The following is a 19744-nucleotide window of genomic DNA, read 5'->3' as shown; positions in this document are numbered from 1 at the left end:
GGGCAGGTTTTTTTTTTTTTTTTTTTTTTTTTGGGTTCAACAAAAAAAATCCTTGGTGTTCCCCATTTAAAAAAAAATATTGTTTGGTGTTTCTCCATCTTAAAAAGTTTAAGAAACACTGCCCTATATGATAGGAAAGCAGTCAGACATTGAGTTCCCTGTTTGTGCTTACCAGCCACATCTACAGTCCTTTGGGTGGTGATAGAACATTCCACCTCTGTATAGAGTGGTCTTCCCATCTTCCTGCATAAAAGGTAGCTTCCTTTGTGTTAGGTGGGGAAGTTTCCTTCCATTAGGGAAAGAGCTGCTTGGGGAAAGCGTTTATAAACACATACGTGTGTGCGCGCACACGTTTGGCTATTGCTGACTCCAGGGAACAGTGGCATAAACTTGATTCTGGAGTTAACAGCTCAATCCCATTGATCTTGCTGCAAGAAGGGTGAAATGTGTTCAGTATCTTTGGCCTCTTTGCCCTCTCAGCCCAAATACACTCTGTTCCTCTATTTAAATGGCCATGACTCCTTTCTATTTGATGGAAGGTGAGTACCAAGTTAATCAGAGGGTGGCAGCTGCTGGAGTAACAGGAAGGGAGGGCAGATTCAGAGTGACAGGCCCCTCAGCAGTGTCATAGGTACTGAGTTTGGTTATTTCTGGATATCTGTAAAAGAGAACACAGGGCACCGTTGTTTTCTCTCGAAAAGGCTCTATCTGGGCTCCTTGGTGACTCTGGTTGGGAAAGCAAACTTTCTAGTTATACAGGAAACTACTTTTTAGTTTGTTTCTTTGATCTAGCCCCATCCGTCTTGGATACTGATTGCCTCTTGGGAGCTCAGCATTGACTGACACAGTGATTGATCTGTTTTGATGAATGTAATAAGAAGATTGTCACAATTACTGTTGATTGACAAGCAGTTAATGTCCAGCTTTTGCCATGCCTGAAAGGAGACAACTCAGCCATTTGGGTGTGAATCCTGGCTGCTCCTGCATCACACTGGCCCAGGGAAAATCTTGGAGTTTTGAAGCGTATCATCACTCCAAGATCAGGGAATTGGACAGCTGTGTGATGGCACTAATTCTTCAAAGGAAACTGTAGGTCTGTGAGTGCAGTTTATTGCCCATTACATAAATTAATTAATATGGGCAAATCCATTCATAGCAAAGCAACCCAGTAGACTACTAAAAAGTAATGTTTGGTAGCCCAGCCAAATAGTATAGTCAACTGTGTGCTTCAAATAAATAAAGTCTTAAATATATCTATGACTTCTAGCCTTTGATTCAAAATCCAATAATCCGAAAGCTAGATCAAAGAGACTGATGTTTGTGTTGGTCTTGATCTCTCTCTCCCACGGTTAAGCTCACCTATCTTTTTAAAAAGGTTAATTCTGTTAACCTGTCTCGTTAAAGATGTTCTGGATCTAGCAAACTTGACCCAACAGAGAAGAGATTGTGTTGAGATTCAGAGGGGTAGCCGAGTTAGTCTGTAACAGGGAAAACTTAAACAACGAATAGTCTAGTAGCACTTCAAAGACTAACAAAACACGTAGATAGTATCATGAGCTTTCATGGGCACAACCCACTTCTTCAGATGAGATTGAGGATTGATTGAAGATGAGATTGTTAGGGTGCAGTTCTCATAGGGACTGGTTGCTTCCTGACCATTCATGTTCTGCTATATTTCTTCATCATTTCTGCCCTCTTTGATTAGACAGTAGGTAAGATGAACAGATTGGGTTTTCTCTTTTGTCTCAGAAGTGACCATCTCTGAAGACATTGTTAAAGTGATTGTTTTGAAATGCAGCTATTTGCCTCTTGTATCTCTTTGAATAGTGATAGAGATGCAGCCATGTTAGTCTGATCTAGCTGAAACAAAGAACAGAACTGTGCAGCACTTTAAAGACTAACAAGATGGTTTATTAGGTGATGAGCTTTCATGGGCCAGACCAACTACCTCAGATCAATATGTGGAAGAAAATTGGCACGACCATATATAAAACTAACCTTCCCCCCTCACCTCTCCTCTGTTCTTAAATCTGATTAGTCAATTTGATATGTTTGCTTTTTTTTTTTATTGTATCCCTTTGGTATATATAGTCATGCCAATTTTCTTCCACATATTGATCTGAGGAAGTGGGTCTGGCCCACGAAAGCTCAACACCTAATAAACCATCTTGTTAGTCTTTAAAGTGCTGCATAGTCCTGTCTTTTGTATCTCTTTGAAGTGAGACCTAAAGACAGTCAGATTGGGGTTAGGGATGCAAATAGATAACAATCACCTTACCAAGTGATGCTTACAGGTTAACTGGTGCCCTGGAGGGTCCACCCCCCCACCCACGGGACCCTACTTAATTGGGCGGGGGGGGGGGGGAGAACCAAGAATGATAGTGATGAAGAGGTAGTGTGGGTGGGTTTTTTTGTTTTGTTTTGTTTTTCTAAGCTCTTTAGAAATGAAGTAGGAGCATTAGAGCGGAGAAGGCAAACTGCAAAACTGGGATCTGTTCCAGAGAAAAGTGAACACTGAAGCCAGTATGGTGCTTATCATGTCTTGGATCATCTCTTATTTGAATCCATCCCTGGGGCTCTGCATGCGAATTACCCCCAAAATACAGTATGTAATTAGCATTCTCTGCTTCTGGCTGGCTTCTGTTGATCTTCCTCCTTTTGTTCTCCATTACACAATACTTAAAGAAAAGTTGAGTGTTGCCAAAAAATAATCCGACTACAGAGAAGTCTGAAATGTCCTCTTTGAGAGCAGCAGGGAAGCAGTTTGACAGCCTTCTACCACTGCCCGTCTGCAGAAATTAAGTGCATGTTCAAGAATTTCGAGATGGCTTTCATGAGACGCCTTAATCTTCTCTTTTCCAAATGAAACATACTAGTTCCTTCAGCACATATGGCTTGTGTTGCATCCCTTTTGATTATCTTTGTTGCTCACCTCTGGATGCTTTTCCGTTTCTCTCTGTCCTTTGTGTACAGCAGTGGCTAAAAATTGGACACAGTATTCCAACAGAGGCCTACCAAGTGCTAAGTAGAGTGGTACTGTCACCTCCCATAACTTGCATGCTACACCTCTGTTAATGCATCCCAATAGTGCATTTGCGCTTTTTATGCAACAGTATCACATTAGCTAATCCTCCAGTCACCTGATAGAAGCTGATCTGAGAGATAAAAGGTATATACCACAGTTAGTTCTGCAATTTCATATCAGACTTCCTTCAGAACTCTTGAGTTAATACCATCCGGTCCTGGTAACTACTTATTGTTTAATTTTTCAGTTTGTTCCAAAACCTCTTCTATGAATTGGCTCAAGTGCAGGAATCTTCCTCACAATGGCCTTATCTTCCCAAGTGCTCCTTCAGCACTGCGGTTGTCTAGCACTCCCAATTGTTGAGTGCTCTTTTAGCACCACAATTGTCTAGCTTTCTGTCTCTGATGTACTTAATTTTGTTGTTGTTCTGCAGAATTTAAGCTTTAATCTGTAGAAGAGTTAAATTTTTTAGCCTTTAAGTTTACGAATCAGGTGTAAACCAATGTAGTGCTGTCTTCCAGAGTCTACAGAAGAATGGCTTAAAATATTCATAGCTTTAGCAGTAACAAAATTCAATACTGACTCTGGTCAGTTTCACGTTTGCTACACACAATCCTTGTCCTACATGAAACTGACAAGAATTATGCAGATTTCATAAAGCTACTCCTCTTAAGGAAAGAGATGAGCAGCAGCACAGGTGGAAGCTTGATCTATTCATGGAGTGGGGGGGGCTGAGGCGGAATTAAACATAGATGCTCTGGAGAAGGAATGGAACAAGACACTATCCTTTCTTCATGTTCTAGGCTCTGGAAAGGGGCAGAGAATTTCCCTGCTCAGCCCTGGCTGCAACCAAAAGGCTTTGGATGTCAGTGGTGGGGAAGAGACAACGCTTCTCTTTTGCCTTCCAGCAGCTAGAGGCTAATACAAAAGGGTGCAGGAGTGGCGCACTGGTAGCAATCCCATCACCCTCCTCTGATCTCAGCAGTTGCAGAGAGAGGGCTGGGTAGTAGGACTCTCATGTGAACCTTGCTTTTAATACTCATGGAGGGATTTTGCACCATTGCACAGTGCAGAATTTTGCAGTAATTAATATACACATGGAATTTCCTTTCCCCGAAAGAAACGTGCTGCAGTGCTGCTAAGAGTCATTTGTCTTTGCAGAGTCCAGCTTGCACATAGAAGACCCTGCTGGGGGAGAGAGAGGGAGCTAGAGAGTTCCTGGCAGCTGCGGTTCCCAGCATACTCTGAAAGAAGGAGGTGGCAGTGCTCTGGAAACTCTGTGCAAGCCTGAGCACAGAGTTTTTCCCTCTCTGGATCCCTGGGTTTTGGGGAGGGGAAGGGTGTCTGGGCAAAGGGCTCTAGGAGGAAGGGGGGGGGTGAGTAGCTTGGTCCTTGCAGCTGAACTCTTGGTGAGGGACAGGGTGCAGTTGTCTGGGGATGGGGGTTCTGGTGTATTGGCTGGGGGGGGCCCTTTAAGTGGGCTCCAGGGAGGAGGGGTTATTGGTGTCTGGTTCCCCCAGCTGGGCCCAGGGGTGAGGAAGGGAAGAAGGCAGAGAAAGAGGAACTGGGTTGTCATAGGGGTGTCTCTAACACACTACTTCCAGGGGAATTTTTATATCTGTATTGGCATCTGGAAATAAATTAGCAAAATAATTGAAACTGGTGTGATGATCTGTGTTGTTTTAACACATTATGCAAAATTTAAAAATATTAAGCACAGAATTTTTATTTTTTTTGCCACAGAATTCCCCCAGGAGTATTTTAAAGCCCACCACCCTCGTCTCTTGATTGAATTTCTGAGGAGTTAGTTTAGCCCATTTGGCTAGTGAGTGTTAAGTTTTTGCACTGTGTATCCTCTGCGTATGCTGTGTGGAATAATAATTGATCTGAATGGGTAACTGTGCATAGTTCTGTGCCCAGTATGGAGCGTACCTTACATGAGGCACACGTTCCTTGGGTTAATGAGGGTTTAGTGCTGTGCATGTCACAGAATAGTTAATTGTATCTTCCTATTTTCATGGGCAGCTGTTAAATAATATTAATATTAAGACCTGTAGCTTATTACTTTGATTACTGAACAATAAAGATCCACCTTCCAACCCAAACATAATTAAGCTTGGCTGGCGTTCAGTTCTGCTTGCAGGAGTGTTATTGTTTGCGGGTTTACACGCCACCTTCTTGATTGCTTTGCACTGGAGTTTATCTCCCTCAGCTTGTTTTAGATAAACCAGTCTGACTGGTTGGGCTTTGCGTGAGTGCTAAGAAGGGAAGTTTTCATGGTGCCTGCACGCTCCTGTGAAAGAGCAATTAGGACAAAGTGTAATACTGATTCAGGCCTGGCTGTTTGCCGTGTAATCGGACCATTGCTTTCCGCCAGCTCCCAGGAAAGTCCCTTGCATTATGAATCCACTATGGGTTGGTCTGCATAGCAGTATCCTCCCCACAGTACTGAGTCTCGGATCCCACCAGTTAACTCCAGCTGGAGGGCCAAAAATTGCAGTGTAGGTCCTTGGGTGGGAGCCTGGACTCTGAGAACTCTTCTGGGGCCTGGACTCGGCGTCTACGTTCTGGGCTGAGCCCTGATGTCTACATTGCAGTTTTTAACGTTAGGAGCCAAGCCCCTCTCACCTGGGCCAGCTGCAGTAATGTCGTGAGTCCTGCATTGCAGCATGATTATACCCCGGAGTGTTCACGGTAGCCAGCACGAGCCGACAGATGGAGAAAGCACAGGCTGTAAGGTGCAGCGTCTGGAGAGGACTTACCCCCTCTTCTGTAACACCTACGTCTGTAATACACCAAACCCGGTTGCTGAAATGCAGACATGGCCCTCTGGTTAATGAGAGTTTTAGGTTAACGGGGAATCTCAGGACCCTGTCCACAGCTTAAAGATCTGCATTGTTTGGGAGCCACAAGCCCCAGGCTGGAGAGGGGGGTGTATGTGAAACCACAAGTTCGGAAAGACCCTGAACCTCGGTCACTCACCCCTCCCTCCAGCTAGAGAAATGAGCTGATGAATGAGCAATGATATGAATGGGAACGCGCGATGGCTGAACCTTGCGTGACTCTGGAGACAGAGAGGGTGTGCGAACACTGACAGGTGCGTGACTAGTTTGACAGGTTTGGGATCCTTAGTGGCTTAGGACTCTGAACGTTCAGCTGTTGCAAGTTGCTGCTATCAACGAATTTAAATTACTCCTGATAACACACATGCTTGTATATGTGCCGCATGTAATAAAAGCCTAATTACCGAAAAGCCTTTTAACTAGCTGTTAACATGCAAGGTCAGGCACTCAGAACTGTTCCAGGTTTCTCTAGCAGTAACGTGTCTAGTTTGTTTCAAAATTTCAAGGGAAGTACAGCCTCAAGGGAGCTACCATAAAGTGGGCGCGTAACTGCTTAGATAACTGTTCCCAGTGAGTAGTTATCACAGACAGGCTGGAAGGGCTAAACAAGTAGAGATTCGTTCTGCGTCGGGTTCTGTTCATTATCTTCATCAATGATCCAGTTAATGGCCTAGAAATACACTTACAAAGTTTGCAGATGATACCAAGCTGGGAGGGGTTGCAAGTGCTTTGGAGGGTAGAATGAAAAATCAAAATGATTTGGACAAACTAGAGAAACAGGCCTAGGTAAATAGAACGAAATCAATAAGGACAAATGCGAAGTACTCTGCTTAGGAAGGAACAATCTGTTGCACACCAAAATGGGAAGTGACTCTCTAGGAAGGAGTCCTGCGGAAAAAGATCGAGGGGTCATAGTGAACCACAAGCTAAACACGAGTCAGTAGTGTGATGCTGTTGCAAAAAAAGCAAGCATGATTCTGGGTGGCATTAAGAGAAGCGTTGAGAGAAATACACAAAGTCGTCATTCTGCTCTACTCTGTGCTGATTGGGCCTCAGTTGGAGGGTTAAGTAAGCACCTTCCAGCCAGAGCCTGCCTCTGGCATCCCACCTCTGATTGCCCTATTGTTGTTATTTACCATTGTCTTTGTGATCCTCAGATCCTTAAGATAGACACAGACAAGTGGGGGCTTACGCTGATTGAGCTAAGGGGAACCTGAGCTAGCTCGCTTTGGCTTACCCTGGTGGTAGCTGAACTGAGGGTGTTCAGGAGCTTGTATGTAGACTGCATCTGTAACTGGCACATGCGTGGAAATGAATCCGGACAGGTATTTGACTGCTGCAGAAGTAGGACGTTAACGAAAGTTCCACGTTTTTTTGGCCTGTTAGGCATTCAGCCTGGCATTTCATGCCATGCCTCAGCTGTGAAAGAAGCTTAATCTTTTTGTGATTATGATTTTTATTTGTAACATGTGTCTCATGCTTCCTGTGCCTCTGGTCTACAAAGTGATGAGAGTCAGAATATTCACAGTTGATCTTCCAGAGGTTGATTTAGCAGGTCTAGTTAAGTTCAGAAATTGAAACTCAGAGGGCACCCCAGTTAGTGGCCAGTATTCCTGCTTCTGTGGGGAGTAAGGGAAGCCAACGGGAGGAAACTCGAAACAAGGTAAGTCAACTCCAGCTACGTGATTAAAGTAGCTGGAGTTGCTTATCTTGATTTGACCTTCCCTTTTCATGTAGACCTGGCCAAAACCTTCACTCATTCAGGTTGTTCCTGAATGCCTCTGAGCACTGCGGTAGTTGAATTAGCCAAACAGAAGAGTCAAGAACTCGCCTGCCTGCTGTCATTCCCCTCAAGCTGTGATGATCAAATATCAAGAGCTAACCAGAATTGAGTTATGTTGGTATGTGGATGGAAGGTACTGCTGGGGGCAATATTGAGGGAAGAGTATCAGGTATCCCTAAAGTCTTTACTTGAACCAAATTTCTAGCACTGATGAGGAGGAGCTGTCTTCCGTTATTTATTGTTGTGTGCCGTTTTACAGCCATTTTACACTTCAGAGTGGCTTGCCTTTCTGTGGTAGGGAAACCTTTCCCCAAACTAGTAATAAAGTAATTACAATTCTAAAGATTCACTGAATGGAAGGTGCCCCCATGAGTTGGAGGCATGTGTAGAGAACTGGGTAGTTGTAGCTTCAGTTACTTCAAAGCAAGAAACGAGAAGTCATTCTTCTGCTCTACTCTGCGCTGGTTAGGCCTCAGTTGGAGTATTGTGTCCAGTTCTGGGCACCACATTTCAAGAAAGATGTGGAGAAATTGGAGAAGGTCCAGAGAAGAGCAACAAAAATGATGAAAGGTCGAGAGAACATGAGCTGTGAGGCAAGGCTGAAAGACTTGGGCTTGTTTAGTTTGGAAAAGAGAAAACTGAGAGGGGACATAATAGTGGTTTTCAGGTATCTAAACAGATGTTACAAGGGGGGGGGGGGGGGGATTGTTCTCCTTGACCTCTGAGGATAGAACAAGAAGCAATGGGTTTAAACTGCAGCAAGGGAGGTTTAGGTTGGACATTAGGAAAAACTGTCAGGGTGGTTAAACACTGGACTAAATTGCCAAGGGGGCTTGTGGAATCTCCATCACTGGAGATATTTATGAGCAGGTTGGACAGACACCTGTCAGGGATGATCTAGATCAGTGGTCCCCAACCTTTAGAGGCTGCCGGGCGCCAGGGGGCGTGGCCGTTCGCCTGCCGGGTGCCAGGGGGCGTGGCTGTTCGCCTGCCGGGCGCCAGGGGGTGCCCCCCCCATAGCCGCATGCTCGGGGGCGGGGGCAGAAAGCGCCTCCCCCCCGCAAATGACACGCGCCCAGGGCCGCCGCCCCCCCCCCCCTCCCCGCAAGCGCCACGTGCCTGGGGCCGGCACCCCCCTTCCCAAGCGCCGCGCGCCCAGGGCGCGAGCGGCCAATTCGCAGCGCTCCTGGGGCCGGCGCTTACCATGCGCCCGGGCCAACTCCGGCCCCGATGAATGCACCATGTTGGGGACCACTGATCTAGACGGTGCTTGGTCCTGCCATGAGGGCAGGGGACTGGACTTGATGATCTCTCGAGGTCCCTTCCAGTTCTAAGTGCTCTATGATTTCTATGAAATAAAGATCCAGGCTCGTTTTACCTGTTGACTTCTTAGGATCTCACTGTTGAAGTGAGAAGACCTCTCTGCTCTGTCATCCATCACAGCTGGGTACGTTGGTTTCTGGGCTTCAGTCCTGCTGATCCAGTCTTTTTTTTAAACCTGAGAGTTGGAGCAAGTCCTGATGCGTTAGAGCAGTGGTTCTTAACCTTACTGCAGCCTGCACCCTTTTGGTTCTCAAAATATGTTCTCGCACTCCTTATTAAAAATCATTGAAGTAGGTCAGTTCTTTAAACCTAAGATATATCATAAAAATCTGGCATGTCTCGCACCCCCAGAAAGGGCATCTCGCACCGCCAGGGGGTACGTGCACCCCAGATTAAGAGCCACTGAGTTAGCGGATGATATAAAAGTGTCTGAGATGCACTGGGAAGTGTATAGTGACCTCTTCATTATTCTTGTCCCTGGGCGATCCTGGCAGAAGGTCTGTCCCTCTGGGATTTTGCTGTGTGGAGAACCAGAGCAGATCTTGGAGTAATACAGTCTTTGCTGGGACTTAGTGTGACCAGTTTTCTAGAGCCCTGCATTGATACAAAATTTGTGTCCACATCCAAGCCACAAAATATTCTTTGGATACCCTCAGTTCTGATACCAGATTTGCAGGGCTCTGATGCTCTCTGAAGGACATCTCAACTGAGGTGACCTCGACAGCTCTCCGCCATTAGCTTAAAGGTATTTGCTTTGTGTGCTAATGAATGGCCTTTAACAGATAGAGAGGCTGGATTGAGCACAGTGTGTAAGTGTTGGTGGTGGTCTCATCCTTTGGAGACTCCGGATCCTTTTATCTGGCTGGTCATTATTGTCCACCGGAGGTATAATACCTTCCCCTCAATGGGGTGGTACTTGGTCACATTTTCTGTTCCCTGGCTTCGAGTGCCATTAAAGTGTGTCTCCGCCGTGTGCACACCCTTTGTAAAGAGGTTGGAGGAGGTTTCTTTGTGTTCCGTGTGGCTGGGCAAGTTGTCACGGTGCTGAGTGTGTACTTGAAGGGTGGCTCTCATGAGCTTGCAGAAGATGAGTGTTGTTTATTAACGAAAATAACTGCAGAATGCAATCGACCTATTTTAATTTCTCAGGTGCACTGCAGGGAGCTGGTTCTTGGGTGAGGGGAGTACTATGCGGTATGAATAAGAAGTGGCGTTGATGGAGGAAGAAAGTGGTTTGTTTTGAGACTTGTGATGCAGGAAGCTGGCTGGGTCTTGCCCACTGTTTGCCCTCCCAGCTCTATCTTGCTTTTTCAGTTTACCCCTGGGTCCCACTTGCTGCAGCTGACCGCGCCATCATGGGGTCTTGGGTAGTCTCCAGACTCTGGGGGAGGTTGTCTTGGGGATTTTGGGTTTAGACACAACGTGGTGGCTGTCTCATTGCTGTCCTGTTCTTGAGCAGTGGTTGCTAGCTGACTAGGATGGGGTCCACTAAGACAAGGTCACTTCTGCTGTGGAGCTTCCAGGATTAAGCGACTTCCAAAGAAACCTTTGTGTTGCAGGTTCTGGGTGTGCTATTAACTGTGGAGCCAGGGGCCCCTCTGCCAGCAATTGTGGTTTGCTCCAAAGTTGTTTCTCAGGAGCCTGGAGGAGAGTTCAGGCCATAGTGAAGCAGCCATTCTCATGCCCCTCGAAGAAATGGTGCCTGTGGCTATATGCCCAATGAGAACAACAGATGGAGCTGGCTAGTTCAGATTTGACTGGCTGCCTCTCGAAGGGAGCAGGAGCCTGCTGGTGGCACAGCTGCTGATCCAGCCTTCAGAAATAAGGGGACCTCCGGAAGAGCCAAGTAGCCTCTTTGTTATATTGATTTAGGAGCGGCCTGTGCCTGATCAGTCTGTCCTTCCCCTCCCCTTTGAATTGCAGACTCGGGGCTCGTCGTCCCAAGCGTCTCTTACGAACTGCACAAAAAGCTGCTTTCGGTGGCTGAGAAACACGGGCTGACTCTGGAGCGGAGACTGGAGATGACGGGGGTGTGCGCCAGCCAGATGGCATTGAGTCTGCTCGGAGGACCCAACAGGTAAATCTCCCTGTTTGCTTTGGGAATGGAGCAAAAGAATCCCCCATGAAAATCTTTGGAACTGTCACAATTCAGGATGACTGCACCTGCCCAGCAAGAGCCACCTGCTCTCGGGGTGTGGCTTCAGCTAGTTTCCCTCTTGGGTAGAGACTTGCCCCGCTCCCCCTTCTGGCTGGAACGTATCCAGGCTGTGCAGGTCCTGGCGTCAGTGTCTCCCTCGCACAGACAGGCTGCCCAGCCAGACCGGGCAGGTCTACGCAGCAGGGCTGAAGCTGAAAGAAGCGACACACTTGGAGTTACGTCAGTTGTGTAGCTGAAGTCGAAATAGCTTATTTTGGCTTTTGGCACTGTCTGCACAGCAGGAAGTCTGAGAGAGGGAGCCCTCTTCCTCCACTTCCCTCACTCCTCAAACCACGAGGGTTACAGGAGTCTGAGTAAGAAGTCCTCCAGCTCGACATTGTTTTGCCATTATGTCGAAATTAGCGGCTTGTCGCGTGGGCACAGATGCTGTTATTTTGGAATAACGCTGCTGTGTAGACGTACCCACAGTTAACAGGTGTAATTGTTACAGCTACCAGGTCCCACGCGGCGTTTTCTGGGCAGGCCTGCTTTATTCTCAAGATATAGAGAAACCACTAAAAGTCCAAAAGAGCCTACACATGAGCTGAGCGAAGGTTGTCAGAGTGAGCCCCAACTCGAATAGGAAGCAGCTCCTCTTGCCCTGGACCAGTCCAAGGGTTACAAAATCATCACTGTTTCCCCTCAGAGCAAGAAATCTCTGAGCATGTTTAGTCCAGGCCCAGGGGTCTTTGACCTGGAGGTTCCAGGAGCAGGTAATTAGTAAACTAGGGTTGTTAAAGTGCAGTTATTTTACTAATGGAGTAGTCAATAGAATTTTTATTAACTACGTGATTAGTTGATCGGGGAAGGCAGCCTGGCTCAGTCCTGGTTCAGGCCGGGACCAAACCCCTCTATGACTCTGCAATGTAAAATGCAGGACAAGCTGAGCAGCCTGCCCCCCATCTCCTACTGTGTTTTGAATTGCAGAGCTGCAGCGGGGTTTGGTCCCGGCACGAGCTGGCATTGAGATATCTTGGCATTGGAAAAGGTTCAGAAAAGGGCAACAAAAATGATGAGGGGTTTGGAACGGGTCCCATATGTTTGGAACAGGACTTTTCAGTTTAGAAGAGAGGAGACGGGGGGGGGGGGGGGGGGGGGATATGATAGAGGTCTATAAAATCATTACTTGTGTGGAAAAAGTGAATAAGGAAAAGTTATGTACTTGTTCCCATAACGTAAGAACTAGGGGTCACCAAATGAAATTAATAGGCAGCAGGTTGAAAACAAACAAACAGAAGTTTTTGTTCACACAGCGCACAGTCAACCTGTGGAACTCCTTGCCAGAGGATGTGGTGAAGAGTAGGACTTTAACAGGGTTCAAAAGAGCTAGATATGTTCATTGAGGTTAGGTCCATTAATGGCTATTAGCCAGGATGGGTAGGAATGGTGTCCCTAGTCTCTGTCTGGAAATGGGTGACGGGAGGGATCACGTGATGATTCCCTGTTGTGTTCCCTCCCTCTGGGGCATCTGGTACTGGCCACTGTCGGCAGACACAATACTGGGCTAGCGGACCTTTGGTCTGACCTGGTATGGCTGTGCTTATGATATTTCAATCAATGACAGTAACTGCTATGTAATATATACAGGGCCCCACTAATACAGCTGGCCAGATGTGGCTTTGTTTCCACGGTCTCTGCAGAAGCATCATTGTAGCCAGAGATGGAGCCCTGCACTATGTTTGTGCATGTCCTCAAATGACTGAAAATTAGATAGTGAATCTCGATTTACCCACATGTCAACCTAGAGGAGAGCTTTGCCAATAGCCTCCCTTCCTCCTTATCCCTCCCCCGACATTGTGTGGGTATGTAGAGAACCAGGAAACCCTCGGGGAGCAACTGGGTCCCCCAGTTCTAGGATGTATTAATTGATTTACCCACGGCTTCTCCTGGGTTTCGGTATCCCAGAACCAGTAACGTCCCTCAGCCAAATACAAAACAGAGGAGGGAATAATGAGGGATGCACCGTCTAGTTACAATATTTTTTACACTTAAATCCAGTTGGGGAATGTTGATCTTTTCCTGAGGCCTGATTTGACAAGGTCAGATACGCAGTTGGCCTGTCTGCATCTGAGCACTCACCGCCCACCCCCCGGTGAACAAAAACCTACTTTGTGTGCAGTCACTAACGAGGCAAGAGGACACACAATTGCACAGACACTTTTAAGCCTGATGTACGGGACCCTACATATTTTCATCCCACTGGGGAGAGAGCGTTAACTCCCTCCTGTGTTGTCCAGAGGGTACTGCATCTCGATCCGGTGGCTCTCAAACCACCGTCCAGTGACTGCGCTTTCTCTAACCGTTCCTTTTGATGCCTTCTTATGCCTCGAGAGCATGCACCAGACCTCCTTGCTGGATAGAAACTATAGTCCCATTAGTCCTTCCCAATAGCTCCAGCTGGTGGTGCATGATGGTAATGGGAGTGCTTTAAATACGGCATCATGAATTGTCTTCTACCTGAAAATGCATCTGCTCGGTCTGAAATGACCCCTACGTCATGGTGGTGCTATTGTACTTTAAGCAGCTCTTACACATTCCTGTCTTGGGTTCAAAACGCGCCTCTTTAGTTCTCTGTGTTGCTTTGGATGCTGCTGTGGAACAGTAGTCTCACAGCAAAGCCGCCCAAAAAGAGCCAAAGGAAAAGGGGAAGCCATAGAACTCAAACCTGATTGGGCTGGCGAGCCCTTTGTTCTGAAACCGAGCCCCTGGGGCCGGGCCGTTGAGGAGATGTATAGATCAGTGCTGCAAGAGTCCAGAGGTTTGCAGTCTGTTACCTTCTGGGAAGCAGGGAGGTCACCAGTAATGGCCCAGCGTGTGTGTCTTTCCAGAGCAGAACTGGGTTCCCCGTCTGCAGAGTGTTCATCCGCTAGGGGGCCTCCTCGCTAGGGGCCGCTGTCGTCACTCTCCCATGGACAGAACGCAGCAGACACTTGGGACTGAATGGTTTCCCCTCCTCTGTTTCAGGCTGAACCCTAAAAACGTCCACCAGCGGCCCACGGTGGCTCTTTTGTGTGGCCCCCATGTGAAGGGGGCCCAGGGAATCAGTTGCGGGCGGCACCTTTCCAACCATGACGTTCAGGTCATCCTCTTCCTGCCCAACTTCGTCAAGATGCTGGAGTCCATCACCAACGAGCTGACCCTCTTCAGCAAGACCCAAGGGCAGCAGGTGTCCAGCGTCAAAGGTAACTGGGCCACGGAGCTATGGACAGAGGCTCGTGCTGAAGGGGCCAGGTCCCGTGTCCGAGTCCTACACCTTTGTAGCATCCCCTGCGTGGCTGTGCGCACACGTCCCATTGGAGGTGTGTGCACCCAGTGCCCTCGAGTCCGGGCGGAAGGGCACGCACGGCGCACCTTGGGGAACAGGAGTTACTGGCCAGGAAAGTAACCGGTTTTTCTTGGGAGGGAGCTTGGGCCCTACTGCGTGTTGTTCTGACAGCGTGGGGCATTCTTAGCCTAGTGGTGCCACTTAGTGGTGCCAAGCGGCATTCCCTCCCTGCACGTAGCTCTGGTGATTTGCTGTAGAGCCCGCTCGGTGGGTATTTGTTCTGAGGCCGCTGTGCCCGCGTAGCGATGCTGGTACACGGGCCCTCCCCAGCGATTCGCTGCGACTCTGCATCACCTTTCGTTCCCCTCAGCTGGTCGGCAGCGTCTTGCTTATTCGCGCCCTGAAGCTGCAAATAACTGAAATCAAGGTAGCCTGTGTTGGGCCTCGCTAACAATCCAACTCTGGTGTGAGCCGTGTGCAGACCTGTTAGTGCCCCCTAGTATTCACTGTGTCCGCAGATTGTTTCAGGGAGCAGCTTGTAGCTAGTGGGAGAAATTGGATTTTCAGTGGCCTTGGCTCTAAGGACACACGTTTTAAAATGTCTCATGTCCTGTTTTTCCCCCTTCTGGGAGAAACAAACTCCAGAACTAAAACGAGTGTAGCACAAAAGGGCGCTCGCCATGGATCTGGGCAGCACCGGACACAGGTAACACGGCTTGGAATCCAAGTTTCACAGGCGGCAACAGATAAATAGAACAGACAGCTGATCCGGGGGGAATCCAAGAAAACGAGGAGACCTTGCTGGTCAGCTTGACAAGCAGCAATTACAGCACACTGGCTGCCCAGCCACTGGCAGATACAGCAGAATGCTGCCCCCCTCCGTTTTCTGGCTGGTAGGTTCCCCTTCTTCCCCCCAGCCATTTTTGAATGGGTCTCTTTGGATATTGTTGGTGACTGGCCTCCCACCGCTATCTGGAGAGCTGTGGCGGATGAGCTGCGTGAATCGGTTTGTGGCAAGGTTTACAAAAGTGTTGGCTGTTTTATAAGATTTCCTGGCAGTAGATTCAATTAGAATCAAATTAAAGCTCGACCAATGTTAGGCATAAAACTCGTTGCATAGGGCCCTCCTGGGTAGGAGAGGAACCCCAGTCTCCAGGCCAGGCACTGCTCAACCCGACCCTCTGCGTTGGAACCCAGGGTTACACCGCAGGTACTGCCACCTCATCAGACGTTCACGGACAGCTGTTCTGGCCGGCCATCTCTTGAGGAAGTGAAGCCTGGGTTCCAATTTGATCGCTCCCAACCACCTCCCAAACGTGCCCTACTTCAGCATGATGAACAGCGGGTGTCAACCGCAACTCAGCCTTTGGGCTCCATTGGCCGATGGCCAGGAGCCGCTCTCTCTAACTGGCAATGTATGGTCTTGTTTTGCCGCTTCCAAGTGCTAACACGTGCCCCTTCCAGGCCTCTTGCGCGGTCGGGAGTGGGAGTCGCTCTTCTGGAGGTGGGAGTCGGGTTCTTTGCGCGTAGCTGCTGTTTCCGCGGAGGGGAAGGTGCCTCCTGTGCCGGTATTGGCCGCCCACTAAACCTTGCGTGTTTCTTTCAGATCTCCCAGATACCCCCGTTGACCTGGTGATAAACTGCCTGGATTGTCATGAAAATGCCTTCCTGCGAGATCAACCTTGGTACAAAGCCGCTGTGGACTGGGCCAACCAGAACCGAGCCCCGGTCCTCAGCGTAGACCCACCTATGAGTGAAATGGAGCAGGGCATCGATGCCAAGTGGTCGCTGGCCTTGGGCCTGCCCCTGCCGCTGGGCGAGAGGGCAGGGCGAGTCTATCTGTGCGACATCGGCATTCCGCAGAAAGTCTTTCAGGAAGTGGGGATTAACTACCACTCGCCCTTTGGCTGCAAATTCGTCATCCCGTTGCACTCCACATAGAGCAGCCTGCAGTGCATCGGCCCTGCAGGGGGAGATGGGGCGGAGTCCTGCCGAGCACGCTGTGTAAAGGATCTTGACAAGTAAACTCTTGACGCCTTAAGGATGTGAAGTTCTGGGGTTTGTTTCTTCCAGAAGAAAGTTGCGTATGAAAACTGTAAAAGTGAAGGGAGTACCTGTTACCGCAGGAGGCTCTCGCTTGTGCCTAACACCGGGGAAGGCAGCACCTAGGCACCAGCCCGAGGGTGGGTTAAGAGGGGGCTTATTTACAGATGCAAGTGACTGTCAGTTTGGAGGTTAGGAGATGAAGCTGGTTTTTTAATACTTCTTGGGAAGGGGGGAGCTTGGCCTATCAAGGGGCCCTTTCGGGAGCAGCGCCCCCCCGGGATCATGTAGAGGTGTCTGCCGTTTTGATTTTGTTCTTTGTTCGAGAGCCATTGGAGTCAAGTCTCCTTGTGCTGGAGCTCCCTAGGGAGAGGGCGGGCGTAAAGCGTCCGGCCCCTGACTGCTCGTGGGGTGAACGCTGCCCAGGTCTGGGAAACGTTAGGGGAGTGAAGTGTCCACCAGCCAGCGCTTTGGGGAAGGCGCTTTCCTCGGGTGGGTTGTTATTTCTCCAGGGAGCTGAGTATCCTCAGTGGTCTGGAGAAGGGGAACAATGAACCCCCTTTGGTTAATCCCTCGTGTTCAGCACAGGGAGGGGTTGGCTACATTAGTGTAGCCCCTCCATGCCTGCTGTGCCATAGTGCTACCACTGCCCCTCCCCATGCACCCTGCACTTGTGCAGCAGGGCAACGTTCCATTCCCTTTGGGGGAGGCAGCCTCCCCCAGAGCTTTGTGCTGCTGCCCTGTTCCCCTGCATCCCAGTGGAGGCAGCGGAAATCATCCGGCACCTGGCTGTGCAGCCTGTAAAGACGAGTCCGATGCTGTTTGTCTTGGTATGCGGAGAGCCTGAGAGCAGGCGTGTGCGGCGCGCTGGGAGACTTGTGGAGTCTTCCTCTGGGCCTGCTTCGCCGCTCAGCGTACACGACTAGACGTCCAGCCCCCGGGGCAGAGCTGCAGCAACAGTTCATTGCGCATTCGCAGTGTTGCTCCTGCACGCGCTGAAACCTTGTCCCTTGTGGCCCAGGCATCCCCCGTGGTCACTGTTGTACCATGTGGCTTTCAGGCAGCTTTGATCTTTCCAGCTACATCACACGTGGGGGAGGGTCAAAGGTCTGACCTGAATTACTGGAGGGAGTGTCACCTTCTTTACTTGCCTCGCTAGTTTGGGGCTGCGGATTTCCTCCCCTTAAATGCTGCCAGGAAAGTAATTGTATTCAGTGCACTGCCGAAAGGGTTTGTCAAATCTCTTCTTTCTTGGCTGGCTCTTAATCACGCTGGACCTGTTGATATTGCTAAAAGTGCCAAATTACTACTGGCTATGAGGAGAAATATTAATCCTGGACCGAACCAGGGCTCGTCCTGAGAGATTGAGCCTTCCACAGTTCCTGGAGCATCCTTGAGTCCTGTTCTAGCAAAACAAACTTAATTTCCTTTGCTGCTTTTTGAATTTTGCTGTGAGCATTGGCCGTGCTTAACGTTCGCCCTTCAGGGAGTCCCTGGGAGGTCTGGGCTGGTATTGACTCACTTCAAGGCTTCTGTTTGGTGCCTTTCCTAGGGCAGGTTGATCTCTTGCTGAAGTCGAGCAGCTATTCTGAGTTAAGCAGTTGTAGCTACTGCTTAGCTCTTCAGCAGTTGTGTGCAGAGCAGCCCATTCCAGGAGGATACGAATTCTAAGTCGGGCATTTGTATTTGAAAAACCGAGTCCTGTCCCCGTGCCGCACAGAGTTGCTGTTCGGAACAACGGTTGGGTGCACGGAGCAAGGTAAGAGGGAGGCTGGGCAGAGACTTCCTGTCTCACAAGGAATGTATCTGAGTAGTGCCCCAACCTAATCTGGGGAGCACTGTTGAATGTAGCCTGGCGAGGCGCCAAGCAGCTGTTTCATACCCTGCGGTGTAGGAATGGGGGGAGGGGCTTTGGAAATAGCCCTGCTCTTATAGCCTGGGACCGCTTGGTATCTAGGCAGCACAGCCAGGACTGTGCGGCATAAGGTCTTGTTAAAGGACATCCCCTGCCAAACTGCACAGAACTCATCTACCTCATGAGGGTGAGACTACTGAACTGGATCCACTGGGGTGTGCTTCGTGGCCTTAGTGCTAACAGATGAGCAATGCCTGAACTCTCTGCTACCATGTGTTTCTCTGCCAGGCTTGGAGCACCTACGCCTTGGGTAAAACACTCACTTCAGCTTAATGCACTGGTGTCTAGTGACAGCAGCGTGAGGGGTTGTCTAAGCACAACCCAGGGTTTTTCCTCTGCCTCTCTCCTGCAGAGCAGCGTTCTGCAGCTCTTTCTAGCTACTGGTAAAGGGGGAAAAGACTAGTCCTGTGGCAGTACTAGAGCTGGCCCTCTAATTGCTGTGTCACCCTCCTTTAGCAAAGCAGAGCGGACTCTCCTAGCCCCTGTAAGGAAGTAGCCTGCTGTTTGGCTCCAGTCCTGTATTACTTTACATGCTGCTTGAACTTGTCCAGCATGAAGGGTGGTTGTTCAGCTCTGTCTTGTGTGAACAGAGGGTAAGTTTGGAAGACCTAAGCAGCACAGGGATGTGATAACCTTCATGGTTTAAATGTGTGCAAGCCCCTCCACACCCCCTCTTCTGCTGCCTCCTTGTCCCAGGGGCAGGTGGGAGCCGAAACATGCAAGGAACCTGCTTCTGAGCTACCTTCCCCCCCGCCTTGGATATGCGGCTGGCCAGAGGGAGTTAGTGCTCATAGTGAGACAGCAGCGTGGGGAGAGCCAGCCCCCCTGCAGTTACAGCTTTACCAAAAAAACTGCATTTTAACATCCTTAAGAAGCACTTTGTATTTTTTTTCTTAAGATAATTCCTGCTTCCCCCTTCTGATACAGCTGGGAGGGCCTCAAAGTGGTGTTTTTAAAAAATTAAAGTGGTCCTGTTGCCATGGACACTGGATGCAGCAGAGGAAAGGATGGGATTTTAATTAAGTGCATAGGCCCTGACAGTCTAGCATAACACCTCAAGTGCAATAAGGTGCTTGGGTAACACATGTTCATATGTTAATTCTCCCTTCTAGAGAACAGGGGTACGGGCACTTGCTTTTCTTCTGACAAGCAGAGTTGTATTCTTGCCAGAGGAATGAAATCACTGGCCTTCTAGACCAGCTGCAGCTGGCTGCACACCCATGTGATTCTTGCCTCTGTCACAGCTACTGTAGGCATGTATGCCTTATGCTGGGGGCAGCAGAAAGGAACACAGCCTCCCCCGCCCGATTTGTCAGAGTGCTTCATTAAGATGGGAACATTTCCCCCAGC

At 49.0% G+C, this 19744-nt stretch overlaps 1 protein-coding gene across 3 annotated transcripts in view; it reads left to right on the top strand.

Annotated features, from left to right (window-relative positions):
- EDC3 (enhancer of mRNA decapping 3) overlaps positions 1 to 19268 on the top strand; it is a 59166-nt gene extending 39898 nt beyond the window's left edge. For all 3 annotated transcript variants that reach the window (XM_075897430.2, XM_075897429.2, XM_075897432.2), the window contains 3 exons: positions 10898 to 11051; positions 14136 to 14353; positions 16043 to 19268. In XM_075897430.2, the coding sequence (XP_075753545.1) occupies positions 10898 to 11051; positions 14136 to 14353; positions 16043 to 16377 (707 nt within the window). In that variant the 3' untranslated portion in view covers positions 16378 to 19268. The remainder of the gene's footprint in view (positions 1 to 10897; positions 11052 to 14135; positions 14354 to 16042) is intronic.
- Positions 19269 to 19744: the final 476 nt, after the last annotated feature.

Source organism: Pelodiscus sinensis, chromosome 14, assembly GCF_052426305.1.
Source record: "Pelodiscus sinensis isolate ZL-2025 chromosome 14, ASM5242630v1, whole genome shotgun sequence".
Classification (NCBI taxonomy): Eukaryota; Metazoa; Chordata; order Testudines; family Trionychidae; genus Pelodiscus; species Pelodiscus sinensis.
Note: the sequence above shows the minus strand (reverse complement) of the source record. Positions and strands in the feature narration are given on the sequence as shown.